The sequence below is a fragment of the Trichomycterus rosablanca genome, chromosome 26 (genome assembly GCF_030014385.1).
Source record: "Trichomycterus rosablanca isolate fTriRos1 chromosome 26, fTriRos1.hap1, whole genome shotgun sequence".
NCBI lineage: Eukaryota > Metazoa > Chordata > Actinopteri > Siluriformes > Trichomycteridae > Trichomycterus > Trichomycterus rosablanca.
In genome coordinates this window covers 11,107,007-11,125,456 of record NC_086013.1, presented here as the reverse complement: position 1 = coordinate 11,125,456, position 18,450 = coordinate 11,107,007, and the positions used below count along the sequence as shown (strand labels likewise).

At 43.0% G+C, this 18,450-nt stretch overlaps 1 protein-coding gene across 4 annotated transcripts in view; it reads left to right on the top strand.

Moving 5' to 3' along the window:
- Positions 1-18,450, top strand: part of fam222ba (family with sequence similarity 222 member Ba) — an 83,580-nt gene that overhangs the window by 58,353 nt on the left and 6,777 nt on the right. For 3 of the 4 annotated variants that reach the window (XM_062988689.1, XM_062988688.1, XM_062988690.1), the window contains exon 2: positions 3,484-3,620. In XM_062988689.1, the coding sequence (XP_062844759.1) occupies positions 3,539-3,620 (82 nt within the window). In that variant the 5' untranslated portion in view covers positions 3,484-3,538. Of the gene's footprint in view, positions 1-3,483; positions 3,621-15,928; positions 16,069-18,450 lie in introns of those variants that run through there. The other variant, XM_062988691.1, reaches the window with a different exon arrangement.

Below are 18,450 nucleotides of genomic sequence, written 5' to 3'. Positions count from 1 at the left end.
AAACATAATGAGACAGGCAGCATTCACATGCCAGATTTAGTTTGTTTGAATGAAACCCAGGCTTGTTTACCCTTGTGTGAATTTTTAGCCAGCTGGGAGTAATGAATTCTGGTACAGACCGAAATACACTGTCTAGACCGTGTTACAGTTACACCAAATGAACACTTAATGCATCAATCTACACTGACCGAATCCCAGCTGCTGTCGGCGAGCACCCAGGAGGATTCGAATCCTTTTATGGTGTACTGATATACAGGATTGTACTGCTTTGATAACAGTATAATAAATTATTAACCATGTCATTGAGTTTCTTGTCAACACAGTTTTATCCTTATTAAATGACAAAGAGCTTAACACGGCAGTAATGCAGAACAGTAATGTGAACTTAAATAGCAGCACCAGAGCTGGTTCAGCAGTCGGAAGGTAGAGTTATACTGAGTCAGAACTAGAAGTCTGTTACAGCTAAATATAGTAATTAAATAGAAATGCAAACTAGTAAAGCTGGCAAAGCTCTTCCCAACAACATACGTTAACAAAACAAGGTTAACTGGAGCATGAGTTGTTTTTTATTGGAGAATAACATTACAGTGGTACCTTGAAACTCAGCGTCAATTGGTTCTGGGAGTGGCGTGGAGTTTAAAAGGTGTTGAGTTTCAAGGTATCCCATGGAACTGCATATATTTTATTCTATTCTTTTTTTTTAGACTCTCTCAGAAAGCTGATTCTCACAATTTCTCAGAACCCCGAGCTATAACACAAGTTTAAAAGTGAAACAGTGAGGGAAAAAGCTGAGCGCTGAGCAAAGTGCCAGTCGCACACACGTCTTTCTGAGTTTATGGGAAACGTCAGCTTTTAGGGGACAAATTTCTTGATGAAGCCTGTCTGGTTTCAAAGATGTTCTCCCTGTGTATGTCTGGGTTTCCTCCGGGAGCTTCAGTTTCCTCCCACAGTCCAACACATGCAAGTGAGGTGAATAGGAGATACAAAATTGTCCATGACTGTGTTTGACATTAAAACTTTAACTGATGAATCTTGTCATGAATGTAACCAAAGTGTAAAACATGACATTAAAATCCTAATAAATAAATACTTTAGAAATTTCCCTGTGATTTAAGTTATAAACACAAACATTAAATCAATCTGTGAAGGTTATAATCCTCCAGGTCATTATAAATGCTTAAACGATAGAAAATCCTTTCGCAGAAGTTCTGTTTTCTAATAAAAATCAGCTGCACTGACTTACTGCTAGGTGGGGAATCAAAATCTCAAGTTTTATGAATTTAGTGTGGATGCAGGAAGCTCTGACTTGCTGTTCAGAGTGACATTTTTAAATATGCGGAAAAGAGATAATTAGCTTCTTGAGCAGCTTTGCTCAGTAGGTAGACAAGCTCATTTACAACATTCTGATAAGATACACTATCTGCTCCTCTTTTTTATTGAATTTTTTATATTAATGGCATGTTTTCTACATTACTCATACTACTACATTATTAGTTGTATCCAATTACTCGATTGCATTACGCTTCCTCTCTACCAATGCTGATCCCCACCCCTGATTGAGGAGAGCGAACTGACTCATGTCCCCTCCTTTTTTTCACCTGCACCAGCCGAGTTCATATGTGAATCAGCCCTGTGCACGGAGAACCACACCCTGTGCAGAGGCCATCAACCAGCCAGCAGAGGTCGTAATTGCATCAGTTATGAGGTCCCTATCCGGCTCCCTAACCCTGTATGAACAACAGCCAAACGTTGTTCATATAGCCGTCCAGCCCAGCCGGATGGCAGAGCTGAGATTCGAAACGATGTATTCAAAACCCCAGCTCTGGTGTGCTAGCGTATTTTACCACTGCACCACCTGAGCGGCAACATTTGCATTCTTAACCAGCGCAATGAGATTTTTTTAACCTAATGATGATATCTATAATGCTGAATCAGAAAAAGCTCCTGAAATTCCTCCAGATCACTTGAATCTTTAATAATATTATGCACTGTAGAGGGAGAAATATGCAAATTTTCCAGTCTTTTTTTGAGGAACATCATGGATAATGCTTGGATACTGTTCCAAATCATGATTACAATCACCTTTTGATATCACCTGTTTACAATTACTTTTTGTAGCTTATTACTAGCCCATAATACTACCTTAAGTTGCTTCCATCCCCAATACTGTCTGCAATTAAATAAAAGTCAGATTTAATGTACAAAATCTGTTTTTTAATTATTTTTAACATATCTTTGTACATGCTGTACGTGTATAAATATATTATTAGACTTGTAAGCCATGCTTGTATGAGCAAAAGTTTAGTGTAGAAAAAGAAGTAGGATGGAGGTTGAATTACTTTCGTCCACCGTCCCCGAGGCCTCGGCTCTACTTTGCTGGCCAGGTTGCGTTTGATGTTTAATGAAAGTTTAGATTGGGTATCAAACTTGGCTCACCTGCTTCGAGTGAGGGAGCAAGGTCTAAAATTGAAAGGCGGCAGAGTGACCCATCTCTGATCTGTGGGCAGGGCGGCCAGGATTAGGTTCTATCTGCATGGAGCACACAGCTGGCCCCGGAGCAAGCGTAACTGTGACTGTGTGTGTGTGTGGGTTTAGTATGGAGAGTTAGAAAGCTAATACGTGTGTGTTGGGGGGAGGGGGATGGTGGTCAGGAGAAATATTGCAGTCATAGAAACACTATATGGCACAAATACTTACAGTAGACATCAACAAATCAAAAACTGTTCTTCTTCTGGATTTGGAAACATGACTACATAGATGTCCATTGTCCATTTAGAGACATTATTGAGGTCAGAATGATTTGGACCACCAAGCCTGCATATTGTCAGTGTCATGGGTCATGGCTTTGTGCTGACCAGTCAAGTTGTTCCACACCAAACATGACGGGCCACTTTTTATGAAGCTATATTTTTGCTCAGGATGCTGTCGTGTCACAGCACTATTTATTTATGCAATTTTTTTTTTTTCTCCAAATACAAATGTATCAGTTCCTTGCTCCAGAATCCAATGGCTGGCAGCTTTATACTGCTCCAGGCTTTGACTTTGTAGGTGAGCATCACTGTTTAAAACTGAATGTGGGCAGCTACCAGAAGCCAGTGAAGAGAACGCAGCAGTGGGGTGATGTGGCAGCATTTAGGTTGGTGAGCAGCTGCATTTTGAATGAGTTGTAAGGGTTTAATAGTGGACATGGGAGCACCAGCCAGGAGGGAGTTGCAGTAGTCCAACCGTGAGATTACAAATGACCGGACAAGAATCTGAGTGGCTTCCATGGAGAGAACTGTGCAAATGTTTTTGATGTTGTAGAGGAGGAACTGGCACAATCTTGTCATGTTGGCTACATGAAGAGAAAAGCACCAAGGTTTCGTGCCTTGTCATCTGACAGTCATCAAGAGAGATGACTAGGTCGTGGCATTATAGATCGTAGTTGGTTCATGGACGTGTTACTAACCTTGTGTGTGTCTCTGTATCTTTGTGTCTCTGCAGTGTGAGGAGGAGTGTGTGTCCCATGTTGCACTAGGAGTGCGAGTGTGTGTGTGAGATGCTGGCCTGTTTGCCAGGGCCAGGTGACCTCTCTCTTCAGCTTCTTCCCCACTCGCAGATGAACACTGGACTTCAGAAATGTGAGTACGCATTAACACACACACACACACTCTACTATCGACCAGGCAGGCACCTGCACAAACGTAATTGGCTGTGTCTGTTGAGTGGGCGGGTCGAACGGATTCCTCATTGTTCCTTATTGTGGTCCCTGCTGGCTTGACGAAGGCGCCTACACATAAATGGTGAATAATGGAGGACCGTGCGTGATTCTCTGGATGTGCTTTCTCCGCCGCTGCCCCCCTACCCCATGGTGTCCAAGGAGGGTGTATATCCATTTTTCCCAGTGTTGTACCTAATTTTTAATGCCATCGGCCAAAAATCTTTGGGGAAATTTTCTTCCCCTTAAAGCTTCTTTGAGCGTCCATAAAAGGTGGAAATCAGTTGGCACTAAATCCGGACTATAAGCTCTCGCTCAGTCTCTTGGAATTGACCAATTACTACTCCTCCCACCCTCATCGTTTCCAACCAAAATATATGTGTGAAAACTTTTTGAAGATCCGTCACATATTCTGTAATTATTTTTATCAATACAGTGTGCAGGTTATCGGTCATCCCAGATGCATCACTGGACAGGTTATCAAATGAAGTAAATGAACGATCATTGACGACTAATTCTGTCCTCGTCCTCCTGGCATATCTGTGTGAGCTCCAGACCCCTGAAGAAAAGCCCGAGGTTTATCTTTGCCAGTCTGAACGACAGTCCTGAGTGACATCCAATGCCCAATAAGCACTGCTTTTCACCATGCACCTGTCAGTCGCGCCCCCGTTCTCAGCACACACACACACACACTCTTGCAGGAAGCCCTGCTGCCCGTCCAAGCCTGTCCTTTTCAATAATGTTGAGCGCTCGATGAAATTAGGCACTGTTGTTCGGGGGCGCAGCAGGAGAGCGGCAGCCATCAACTCAAACCTCCATCACCTCCACACACAGAGAGCACCTGCTGCTCCCATGCTGCCATTCAGCCCTACCTCTCCCTTGTCTTCTGGTTTTATGCCTCTCTCGGCCTCTAGCACCGCATACACACGGTGGTGTTAAATAGTAACCGCCCTGTATTTTACTGCCTGTGTTAGTTTGTATGTTGGCAGTTTAAGTGTAGCTGTTAAGGTTGCTGGTACAAATCGTACGAATTGAGAACATCAAAAACAAGAGCTGAATCTACCCAGGAGTGGCCGGCAAGCTCACATTTCTTTAAAGACTCTATGAAAGTGTTTGGTTAGCATAGCGATAAAACATGCTAGCACACTAGTCCTGACATCTTGGACTCCTGAGTTCCAGTCCCAGCTCTGTTACCTGCCTATATTGGCGCCTATATGGAGAATGATTGGCTCGTCCGAGTGTGGGAGTGCCAGATGGGATTCCTCATAACAGCTGTAGTTATGACCTCTGCTGTCTGGTTGATGGTGTCTGCACAGTGAGACGGGGGATAATGGAGATCGGTGCATGACTCTCCGTGCGAGATACAGATCTCCATATGATCCTGCCTCGTGCAGTTGAAAAGAGGCAGTCGGCTGCTGCAGGGTTTTTAAAACCCTGGGGCTGCGAGCCAAAAAAATGGCTTTATATTACAGATTGCCACCATTTTTATTAATTATGTTTTGTTTTTGTTTTTGTATTGATGATTGTTTGTGTTGCCTGGGTCATGGACAACATGTGGGTCACTTAGGGTGTGTAATAGTCACAACCTTCCTCGGTCATTAGTGGAAGTCTGCAGCAGTTGAGGAATTGAAATGAGATCAAGTTATTTGGAATACCCCCCGTTTTCAAGACTTCTGAAAACACAGTAAAACAGCGCTTGGAAGACACTTACAAAGAATCATTTGGTTAGAATTTTGGTTGGAAAATCAAGGTGGAAAGCAAATTCAATGCTTTACTGTAGCTTTATAGCAAACCCGGCAGTGGTAGCATGTTGTGTGGGGGTGCCTTGTTGCATCACCTTGCTTTGTGCTCAGGGACTGCCGTGCAGGGAGAAGAAAGAGCCTTTCCAAACAGTTGGCACGAAGTTGGAGGCAAATGCATTTTCTTCAAATGCATCTGCTGTACCTGTTAGCAGTGGGTGTGGCTGAAACACTTAGCTGTGTGTATTCATTAGAAGAAGCCCTGTGATAATATCTAACCACAGGAAGCTTGTCATTCGGTCTTTCCTTTTCTTTCAACCTAATTTTCCTCACCCATAACACCTCCCACTTTGTTTTCCTAGCTGTCTCTTTTTGCACACCTTCCCCCTGTTTACCTCTTCCTTCCCCCTCCCTCTCTTTCTGCTGCGTGCCCCTGTAGAGCGCGCTCTCGGGGGAGGCTGACGGGTGATAATGAGGACTCAATCTCGGTAGGGAGGCTAAACCCGGTTAGACAGACAGACAGCGTCAACAGTGGCAGCAGATATCACTATCCACTCAGAGAGGAAGCAGGAGAGGAAGAGACGCAGGGAGACGAGTGTCACAGGAAAGAAAAAAAGCCAGCTAAAGAGCATTGACTCGGGCGGAGAATGGAAATGGAAGCGAGACTCTGCAGGTGTCTGACTAGCATATTCATGAAGCGCTTAACCACAGGAACAGTGTGTGTTCTGGTGCATCTGGACTCTTATAAAAAAAAAAAACACCTTCCGCTCCTCCCTCGGAGGATGAACCGTCTCTAGAGGCTTCACTCACAGTTTGAGCTTGACCCATTTCCAGGCTTCATTTGTCATGTGCGCCGTGCCTTGCCTCGTCCCTCGATTTGAAACGTTTTATGTGTACGGCTCTTTTCCAGGCTTTCCACCTGTTCGTTTTTCATCCTTACCTCTTATCCACTGGTGCAGGTGCCTGTTCTGAAACCATTTTATGGCAATATTGTAGTGTCTCAGCTGCCAAAAATGGTTTGTTTGTAGAACAAGTTACCGATGGTCTAGAATTGAGAGGGTTTCTTGAACCACCATGACGTCAACATTGAACAGCTAAAGGAATACCGTTTCCCAAAAAGGGGTCAAAATCGATCAAGGCAACTTTGATTAATGAAAACATTCTTGGCAAATGCTTTCGCTTTTGTCTGTCTTGCGCCGGTCCAAGAATTTCACCTCTAGCGGCACAATACGAATGCCCCCGGCCGTCCATTTTAATCATGGCCCTGGTTCCGTAAACCCACAAAATAGAACCGGAGTCCTGTTCCTTTATTCCTAGCTCAGGTATTCAGGCGAGAAGCGGCCCGCTTTGAACACTCGGCACATGAAACGGACACCCAGCCAAGGGCATTTGGGGGGTGCCGGGGAGGCAGGGTCTGGGACAGGCGGTGGTTTGCCTTGCGGCAACTTATATATGCTATTGGAGCTGGAATTACCGCAGCTGCTGGCACTAGACTTGCCCTCCAGTGGGTCCTCACCCATGGGTTTAGGATATTACAGGGCCTCGAAAGAGACCTGTAACGTTATTTTTCGTCACTACCTCCCAGTGTCGGCAATGGGTAATTTGCGTGCCTGCTGCCTTCCTTGGATGTAGTAATCGTTTCTCAGGCTCCTTCTCTGGAATCGAACCCTGATTCCCTGTTACCCGTGGTCACCATGATAGGCGCCTATAGTACCATCAAAAGTTGATAGGGCAGACAGTCATTGAGACGTCGCCGCCGCGGAGGGTGCACGATCAGCCCGAGGTGGTATGGCAACCGCAAACCCACAGTATTCAACCTTGGGAAGTTGGGAAGGTTCATGTCAGGGTATAACCACCTCTAAGTATAAGACGGCCCAAAAGATCTAGTTAACATTAGATCTAGGAACCCAGCAATCCATAAACAAATGTCAGTAGTGCATCACTCGGAGCTGTCACTTGGAACTCTTTTGCTCCATGTCTCTGTATTCCACTTCTCTCCATGCCTTTCACTTTCTCCATTGTGTCGCGTTTTTTTCTGCATCTCCCTCGTTTGCGCTCCCTCTCCGTCTCCCCTTCATCAGCACAGTGATTTGAGAATAGCAGTAATCAGACTAGCCCCAGGAGCCCCCATTACCGGCACACTGGGCCGTTCCCCTGCCATTGTCAGTCTGCGCTCACCCCCTCGCACATACATCCTTTCCACTTTGCTCTGGAGTGCGCGGCACGCCTCTTTCAGCCCTCAGCTCCCCCGCCGAAACACATCAGGCCACTTTTTTTTCCCCCCGTCTACTTTTGCCTGATCTGAAGCTCATCTTTCAGCCACTTCTGCCTGACGAGAGCAATGCAACCGCATTTATATGGGACTTTTCTCCAGGGAAGAACGCTGGGCTTTTATTCTTATTCATCTGTGTCTTTTTTGCTTTATAGCTCATTTCCTCCCAGCGAGCGCTCCTGCTACTTTAAAAAGAGCAGTGAAAGAGAAAGATGTCGAATGTCAGCGACAGTAAAGCTTGAGATGCCTTTTATTAATTAACGTAGGAATTTTACTACATTGGACAGTCAACATTTTTTGTGAGTTCCAGCTCACTGTAGACTCTTTGTCTCTCAACACCTGGGTAGGGTCTTGGATTTATGTTAGTAACAAAGAGTTTTCATATGGTGATTTACTGGGTTGTACTTTTTAACACATAAAAGACACAGTACCCAGAACATTTAAGAGCGGTGGAGCTCTTTCTCTAAATAATGCCACATTCTCTAAACTTCTGCAGCATTGGTTGGCATTTTCTGAATTGCTCCAATTTGCAGACTATTCTCCTGCTGAGAATTCCTCTCTGATGCTAATCCTAATCTGTTTTGGCTTTGTTAAATGTTTTGATTCTATCTGATACCATGGCCTTCCTCTCCAACCAAGATTGCCTGTGATTAGGTGGCTTTGGTGGGGCAGGAGTCTATTTGTCTGAGTATTAAGCCTTGTCCGAGGCAGCAAAAGCTGGATAGGGTATCACCATCCTGCCACTGCACCTGTGGCTTGTACTGTCTGGTCGAGGCACCGGTAGGAGCAGTGGAATGAAAAGGATAGAGGACTACGCATCCTCCGTATTGATGAGGGTTTATAAAGAACCCACCACTTGCTGCAGGTTCAAATTACAGTTTTGTTACAGGTAAGGAGTAACTTGTTATGCCCTCTGTAACTCATGCATGACCAAACAGTAGAAGTCACTTGTGCAAGAAGTGTTCCGCCATGAAGAGATGGCTACAGTAGGCATCGACAAACTGATATTTGCCAGAGGTGTCCAAATATTTGCACATGCCATATTTTTTTATTTATCTATTAACAATAATTGAATGTAAGGTAACAACTCTCCAGTTGAGTAATCTCAGATGTTTTAGCCACACCCACTCGTAAAAAGCCACCCTAGAAGTGTAGAGGCTGTTGTAACTGAAAAGGGACTACAACTCCACATTACTGCTTGTGCTTTTAGAATGGGAGTTCCACCAATCTCAACAAATTGTCTTGTTTAGTGCTTACTTTAAAAAAAATGGGCCACAAAGGGAGGTCCATCAATAAAGACATTGAAGAGTTTGATATGGATGAACCTCAGTGGTCTGCACCAAGCCCATCTCAACCCTATTGAGCACCTTTGGGATGAATTGGAATGTCTGTTGTGAGCCAGGCCTTCCCATCTGACATTAGAGGCTGACCTCACGGACTAACTGCTGTTTTTTGAACCAACCGTGCCCTGATTGAGAAGAGCCTCAGATTATTACATATTGCCTTAGACACTAGTGCAGTCACCTATTCACCTGCCAGAGATGGAGTCTCACAGAAAGCTGTATGCCCTTTCTTGTGCCATCCACCTCTTGTGTAGAAAGGTTGCATTTGCAGCAGCAGTGAGAACTACATTGACATTCCTCTCTCAGGCACAGCCAGTTGTTCCTGTTAGTCGCCTGGCCTGGACGGAAGCCTACCGGAGATTGAAACACAGTTAGTTTACCTCTATAAGAATTGCATGAGGAGATTATGGAGGATATAAAGGCGAGATTATCTTAAAACCAAGCCCATTGAAATAGTGGGTGGTCACTTCTTGGCTCCTGATCATCAACCGAGCATCAATCCGCGTTCCCTATTGAAAATTCGAACGGCTTCCTACTTTAGTGGCTGTGTCTCTATAATTGCTGCTTATAGAGGCTCCCCTCAGGGCAACGTGCTGCTCATCAGTCACCGCGCTAGCAGCTCTTTCAGTGACGTGCATGCCAACATCTCCGGGCCATGATGTGCCAGCCTGACAGAGCTAATCTGACAGGAGGTCTGCCCACAGAGAGACATGGCGCATTTGCTGATTTTCTCCTTCCTTCCTCTTTGCTTACTTTCTCATTCTCTTTCCTCATCTGTCTCCCTGTGAGCTGCTGGTGTCACACTAAATTGACCAAATAGCTTTGGGCAGGTGAAGACTGGCTCAGTAAATTGCTCTAACATGCACCTCTGAGATTTTAACACCAGACAGGAAGGGTCCTTTCTGCTGTAATTTGTGACCTGTTTTCTCGACCGTAACGTCTACTCTGTTCTATTTCTGGCCACTTTCACACCTGTTAGTTTGCTTAGTCTGAATTTGAGATAAACTGATACATCTATATATTTTTTGTGTGGTATGTTTGGGTTCACACTTCAGTTTTAAGCAGCCTATAAAAGAATTCTAGCTAAGATCATAAGTTGACTATATGGCCAAAAGTATGTAGACAATTTAGCTTCTTATTTTGTGACAACAGTGTGAAGAAGGCCCCTGTGCACAAAGTGGGGTCCATTAAAGCAAAGGATGTTGTGGAGGAGCTCTAGTGGCTTGCACATGCCCTGACCTCAGCCTCACTAAATACGAGCCAGACCTTCTTGTCCAACTTTGGTGCTCCATTGAATGAGTGGGCTCCAATCATCTGGAAGGTCTTTTCAGTAGAGTAAAGATTGTTACAGCATTAACATTAAATTAATGTACAGTGTATCACAAAAGTGAGTACATCCCTCACATTTCTGCAGATATTTAAGTATATCTTTTCATGGGACAACACTGACAAAATGACACTTTGACACAATGAAAAGTAGTCTATGTGCAGCTTATATAACAGTGTAAATTTATTCTTCCCTTAAAATAACTCAATATACAGCCATTAATGTCTAAACCACCGGCAACAAAAGTGAGTACACCCCTTAGTGAAAGTTCCTGAAGTGTCAATATTTTGTGTGGCCACCATTATTTCCCAGAACTGCCTTAACTCTCCTGGGCATGGAGTTTACCAGAGCTTGACAGGTTGCCACTGGAATGCTTTTCCACTCCTCCATGACGACATCACGGAGCTGGCGGATATTCGAGACTTTGCGCTCCTCCACCTTCCGCTTGAGGATGCCCCAAAGATGTTCTATTGGGTTTAGGTCTGGAGACATGCTTGGCCAGTCCATCACCTTTACCCTCAGCCTCTTCAATAAAGCAGTGGTCGTCTTAGAGGTGTGTTTGGGGTCATTATCATGCTGGAACACTACCCTGCGACCCAGTTTCCAGAGGGAGGGGATCATGCTCTGCTTCAGTATTTCACAGTACATATTGGAGTTCATGTGTCCCTCAATGAAATGTAACTCCCCAACACCTGCTGCACTCATGCAGCCCCAGACCATGGCATTCCCACCACCATGCTTGACTGTAGGCATGACACACTTATCTTTGTACTCCTCACCTGATTGCCGCCACACATGCTTGAGACCATCTGAATTAAACAAATTAATCTTGGTCCCATCAGACCATAGGACATGGTTCCAGTAATCCATGTCCTTTGTTGACATGTCTTCAGCAAACTGTTTGTGGGCTTTCTTGTGTAGAGACTTCAGAAGAGGCTTCCTTCTGGGGTGACAGCCATGCAGACCAATTTGATGTAGTGTGCGGCGTATGGTCTGAGCACTGACAGGCTGACACCCCACCTTTTTAATCTCTGCAGCAATGCTGACAGCACTCCTGCGCCAATCTTTCAAAGACAGCAGTTGGATGTGACGCTGAGCACGTGCACTCAGCTTCTTTGGACGACCAACGCGAGGTCTGTTCTGAGTGGACCCTGCTCTTTTAAAACGCTGGATGATCTTGGCCACTGTGCTGCAGCTCAGTTTCAGGGTGTTGGCAATCTTCTTGTAGCCTTGGCCATCTTCATGTAGCGCAACAATTCGTCTTTTAAGATCCTCAGAGAGTTCTTTGCCATGAGGTGCCATGTTGGAACTTTCAGTGACCAGTATGAGAGAGTGTGAGAGCTGTACTACTAAATTGAACACACCTGCTCCCTATGCACACCTGAGACCTAGTAACACTAACAAATCACATGACATTTTGGAGGGAAAATGACAAGCAGGGCTCAATTTGGACATTTAGGGGTGTAGTCTCTTAGGGGTGTACTCACTTTTGTTGCCGGTGGTTTAGACATTAATGGCTGTATATTGAGTTATTTTGAGGGAAGAATAAATTTACACTGTTATATAAGCTGCACACAGACTACTTTTCATTGTGTCAAAGTGTCATTTTGTCAATGTTGTCCCATGAAAAGATATACTTAAATATCTGCAGAAATGTGAGGGGTGTACTCACTTTTGTGATACACTGTATATTGGGATTGGAATGGCATAGTCATGATTAGGTGTTCACATACTTTTTGGTTTACCTTCTTTGGTGGAATGAAATCCTTCTATCACTGTAATCACATCTAGAGTTCTTTTGAAACTTGACTGAGACCACCTCTCACCGCCCGTCTCGGACCGTTAATTTCAGTTTTCACCTCCCTCGAGCAACACCAAGGGGGGTAAACAGACCAGATAATCTAAACGTGCAGATATGAACCTTTCTTAGAATAAAGACAGACAGTCTACCATCAAGATGTCTTTTATTCGCCGTCTTCTTCTCTTCATGTCTGCCTGCGGTTCCTGAATAAGGCCTCAGAATGCAGTAGTGGTTTTCACTGTCAGGCAAAAGCTGTGGACCGGGGCTGCTACACTACTCCACACTTTTAATACGGATCCTTAATTGCGATGAACTTAGCTTTTCATTTTGTTGCAACAGTGTGGAGAAGGCCCCTGTGCGCAAAGTGGGTCCATTAGAGTGAAGGATGTTGTGAATACGATGTTGTGGAGGAGCTCCAGTGCATCCTGACCTTAGCCTCCCTGAATACCACTGGGATGAATTTGAATGTCCATTGTGAGCCAGACCTTCTCGTCCAGCTTTGGTGCCTGACCTTATGTATGCTCCGTTAAATGACTAGGTTCAGTCATTTCAGAGGAGTGAAGGTTGTTACAGCATTAACGTCAAATTAATGTCTAGTGGGATTGGAATGGCATAGCCAACAAGCTCATGATCAGATGTTTACATACTTTAGTCCATGTAGTGTACCTCACACTTAAAATGGTCTGCTCTAGACTTTTTTGGTTTACCTTCTTTGGTGGAGTGGAATCCTTCTATCACTGTAATCACACCTAGAGTTCTTTTGAAACTTGACTGAGACCACCTCTTACTGCCCGTCTTGGACCGCACCTCCCTTATCAAACAACTCCAAGGGGGGTAAACAATTTAGATGATCTAAATGTGCAGACTAAAGATGCTCAGTCTACTATCAAGATGTCTTTTATTTCCCTGCTTCCTCTTTTCATGTCTGCTTGCAGTTCCTGAATAAGGCCTCAGAATGCAGTAGTGGTTTTCCCTGTTGGGCAAAAGCTGTTCTACACTACACTACTCCACACTTTTAATACGGATTAAATTACGATGAACTTGGGGAACAGGATGGTGGATCAAGGGTCAAAAGAATATTAATAATGGATAATACAATAAGAAGTACAGCCAAAGACTCTCAATATTAGGGACAGTGAAATTAATAATGTCATTGTCATCGATCTTTTTGAAACCATTTCTTATTATAGGGGTATTTCCACTGTGCTGAACTTCTAAAGAGCCACGTCAGCAGTCTGTTTTCATTCTTATTGCTCTTTTTTCCATCATCTTTGTCTTTTCGATTAAAACACTATTTGCGCCACCGGCCGCTGGATGTCATGACGCAATGCTGAGTGGGGCAACCAGGGTCAGCTGTAAATAGAAGCAGCTCTCTGATATAAAATGCTCTAAACAGGTTGTCTTGACAATAAGTGACGTGATGCCCCAAGCCCGGCTGAACTTTTGTTTTTTTTAATATCTACACATATTAATCACATGATACACATGCAAAGCTTTCTCCATACAGCTCAGTTCAGCTCTTTAATGGTTATACAGACCTTGATAGAGCATGAGCAAAACTGTTAATCCCCTGCAAATTAAACACCATGCACTTAGTCTGACCTAGACCAACCATCAGAGTATATGGAAGAAACGACGTGCTAGTGCCTTGCAAAGTAGCTTGTTTTGTATAATGTGCTGTATACACTGCTGTCGGATGTTACATTCTGCTTTTTCCTCAAAATCAAGCCAGCATCTAAGGATGTAAAAATCAGTCAGTAAAAAAAATTATTGGATTTTTAGTGCACATCATCTGACAACAGAACTGTAGAAACTGTGGCTTACATAATGCAAAGTCATTAGCTGAGTCAAGCAGGTCATTTTGTGTGTGTTTTTTTTTAAATCTCGAACCTTTGTGCTTCCTGCTGCAGGGGAGATACGTTTTTGTGGACCAGGAGCTATTAAATATTGCTCATTGGCCAAAATTCAACTTTAGCATATGAATTATTATTATTAAGTGAAGAATTTGGTTTTACTACAGCATCACATTTACTTTAAGATACCTTAATAAAACAAGGACAAAAAGTAAAGTCACATCTCACATACTAAAATGCAGCTAATAACAAAGCAATGATTTATAAACTGTAAATGAAAAACTAAAATATATGTAACGTTTGACTATTAACTTTGGATATATACACTAATTACAAATCCTATTTCTAAGTTTGTACATACACACACACACACACACACAGTTGCAATCAGAAATATTCAACCTACCAAAGAATATAAAGATTTATAGGTTAAGTTCAGTTGAACGATGCAGCAAATAAACAAAGCAAATGGATGGTGTTTTTACAGTAGCAGGATGTTCAACTCCTACATCACATCACTGACCTTGGAACCTACTTCTAGTCTGTATGACCTAAAGTTGGGTTACAACATGATTTAAATCAAAATAATGTTAACTTATGTTGCCTGTATTTAACAGTAGATATTTTGTTATAATATTATTGTAATATTATTTAAGGTGAGGCTGATTATTTCTGATTGCTCGGCTGAAATATGACATTTTGTCTTTGTACTACTGTTTCACTGTCCTGACTTTTTTGGAATTGGGATTGGAATTATTTAGTAAGATTCGATGTGTTTGAGGCCACAACCATAGACGATTCGAAAAAGTTCCTCAATATGAAAACAGAAGCAGCAGAACATTTATTATTTTGTTGTTTAGTTTGTATATCACACATCCAGATACCCAAACATAAAAATGTTGTTTTTTTGTGTAAGATTTGTTGGTGTATTCAGGGAATGAGGTTTTCTTTTAGCCATAGTTCATTTTTGATAATTTCCCTAAAGCCCTGCTGCTAATGATTTGATGCATTATTACTAAAAATTGTATATTCTATCAACAATTAAAGTCAACAGTTTAATTTAACAATAAAATGAAAGATTTTAGTGATTTTTTAATGAAGCTGAACGCCAGATAAAACCGTTCACACTTACCATGATACGTCACTGGTGTGGTGACATCTGCTGGTCAAACAGTGGTATTGCATGTGTCAGTGTTAAGGCTATTTCAATACACCTGAGTGAAATCGTTAACGGTTTTCTCCCACTGGCTTTACATACTGTATATATCGTGTTTATGTATCAAAAAGCTATATTCTTTGCCTGGTTTGCTAAATATATATTTTCCTCAGTCAGTAGTGTAACACTTAATCAAATCTTGTCATTTCATACTGCTAGTCATACTCGTGTTTTACTTCATTCGAAAAATCATGCTAACGTCAACCTTCATCAGAACACAGTTTTATAAGTTGACTATTGATCTACTCATTCTTGCCCAGTATATCTGACACATTATATGGTCTAAATTATGTGGACACTGAAGTGTGAGCTTGTTCATTAGCCTCCTACAAAACCATAAGCATTAATACAGAGTTGACCTTCCTTTAAAACTATCACAGCATTCACATTATTGGGAAGTCGTTCTGGGAAGGGTGTTTGTGGTCATTTGTGCCCATCAGGGCTCTGATGTTGGACAAGAAGGCCTGGCTCATGATCACTGTTTCAAGTCATCCCAAAAATATTCAGTGGGGTTAAGGTCAGAGTTCTGTGCGAGCCAAAGTAATTCCTCTTCTAGGTGCGTGCCATATTTACCTGTGGTTTTAATATAGAGTGTTAAACAAGTTAATGGTCAGGTGTCCACAAACTTTTGGTAGTACAGTGTATGTATCATTATCTCTAATATTATAATCCTTCTTCTTCTTCCTCGGCCTTTGTCCCGTTCGGTTGCGGGGTCGGCTCTCGGCGGACAACCCACGCGGACACGGGGAGAACATGCAAACTCCGCACAGAAAGGACCCGGACCGCCCCACCTGGCGATCGAACCCAGGACCTTCTTGCTGTGAGGCGACAGTGCCGCCCTATCTCTAATATTATAATACAACACAATAAATATCTAATTCCCTTATTGTGATTTTTTTGTTTTACCTTAGTCATCTTCAATAATGCGAGTGGTTGTCTTCTTTGCCTGTGCATTCCTAAATTTATGTAATCATCAGCCTGATCTGTTGGCAGGAGCACAAAGAGAAGTAAAGCGCTAAGAGAATTGCTTAGACGTAGCGCTAAGTGATTAGTGCTGAGTTGGCAGTGAGAGAAAGGCATGTTTTTGTTTGTCATTAGCGGAGTGCTTGAAAGCTAGCCAGACGTGTCTCCTCTCATTGTGCATGTCTGCAGATTTGCTTCACAGCGCTGATCTGAGAACAGCAGTTTGCATTTATGTTATTCGGCTAATTGATAAAGCTTCAAATCGCTCCTGGCTCGGCATTGATGAACGTCAAAAAAATACTTCACAGAAATATCTGTCCGTATCATCTGTAGCGTATCTGCTGTTATCTTGGACGGTATTTTTTATTTTTAAATCCCTCAATCACATTTTTGTCCCTCCTTGTTTCTACACTCACTGTCCATTTTATCAGCTCCACTTACCATATAGAAGCACTTTGTAGTTCTACAATTACTGACTGTAGTCCATCTGTTCCTCTGCATGCTTTGTTAGCCCCCTTTCATGCTGTTTTTCAATGGTCAGGACCCCCACAGGTACACTACAAAGTGGGTATTATTTTGGTGTTGGATCATTCTCAGCACTGCATTGACACTGACATGGTGGTGGTGTGTTTGTGTGTGTTGTGCTGGTATGAGTGGATAAGACACAGCAGCGCTGCTGGAGTTTTTAAACACCTCACTGTCACTGCTGGACTGAGAATGGTCCACCAACCAAAAATATTTATCTAACAGCGCCCCGTGGGCAGCGTCCTGTGACCACTGATGAAGGTCTAGGAGATGACCAACTCAAACAGCAGCAATAGATGAGCGATCGTCTCTGACTTTACATCTACAAGGTGGACCAACTAGGTAGGAGTGTCTAATAGAGTGGACAGTGAGTGGACACTGCATTTAAAAACTCCAGCAGTGCTGCTGTGTCTGATCCACTCATACCAGCACAACACACACTAACATACCACCACCATGTCAGTTTCACTGCAGAGCTGAGAATGATCCACCACCTAAATAATACCTGCTCTGTGGGGGTCCTGACCATTGAAGGACAGCATGAAAGGAGGCTAACAAAGCATGTAGAGAAACAGATGTACTACAGTCAGTAATTGTAGAACTACAAAGTGCTTCTATATGGTAAGTGGAGCTGATAAAATGGACAGTGAGTGTGGTTTTAATGTTATGGCTGATCGGTGTATAATGCTAGTTTTATCCAATTACCCAGTTGTGTCTTTTTTTCTCTGCAGAAGACCCCTACCCTGACTAACAGTCACAGCGTGCACCGTCACAGTTAATAACTACATTTACACCTGGTTTTAGAAGATCCACTGGCTGCCACATTGCCCACATCTTAGTAAATAAGTGAAATGTGTAACAAAGTGCATGACTCTACATCATTTGCATATGCTTGTATGTTGCTTCTTGGCACGTACGCTGTGTTTAAATCTGCACACAGGCTCATGTTACTGTCACGTGTAACATGCAAGGTACTCTGTAAATAGCGGTCAGGTTTAATGTACCACACTGCTTACATCAAATAAACTTTAAAACATGCAGAAAGGACAAATAAGTTATTTTGGTCATGTCACAATTGCAATTAGGTTTGCACGTTTGTGCTCAAGCAAGTCCTAATTAATTCCCGAATTGCTGAGAATTACTTCATCTTGGTGCTGACTGTTAAAGTAAGAGAGCCTTGTGAGAGCGTAACCCTGTGTAGGAAGTTATTTGAGCGTTCAGAATACGTATTAGACCATTAAAAAGAGTGGTCTCGGGCACAGCAGGCAGCCTAGAAATACAGCAGCCAGGGGTGAATAGAAATGCATAGAAATGCATGTAAATGATGTGTGTGTACAGAAAGAATCAGTAGTTATAAGTGGCAGAAGCCTCTTTACCCATCATTCTTTTTTGCTTCCTATTCCTCTTTCTTTCTCTCTCCCATTCTGGCTTGAAGTGATGAAAGCTTGTTTTATACAAAGACTTCCTTTCAGCAACCAGACAGCAGTTTTCACAGAGAGCGCTTATCATCGTCAAATTCTCCCTCCGTCTCTGTGTCGTCTTTTGTTCCCTCAGTGTCTTTCCTCCTCTCTCAACAGTCGTCTATTCGCTCCCGTACAGATGCAGCCGACGTGTCGCATCGACACGAGAAACCAAAGCTGTTTTATTCATTTATTATGAATACGGGCCTGTGTTGTATCTACAGTTCATACACCGATCAGCCATAACATTAAAA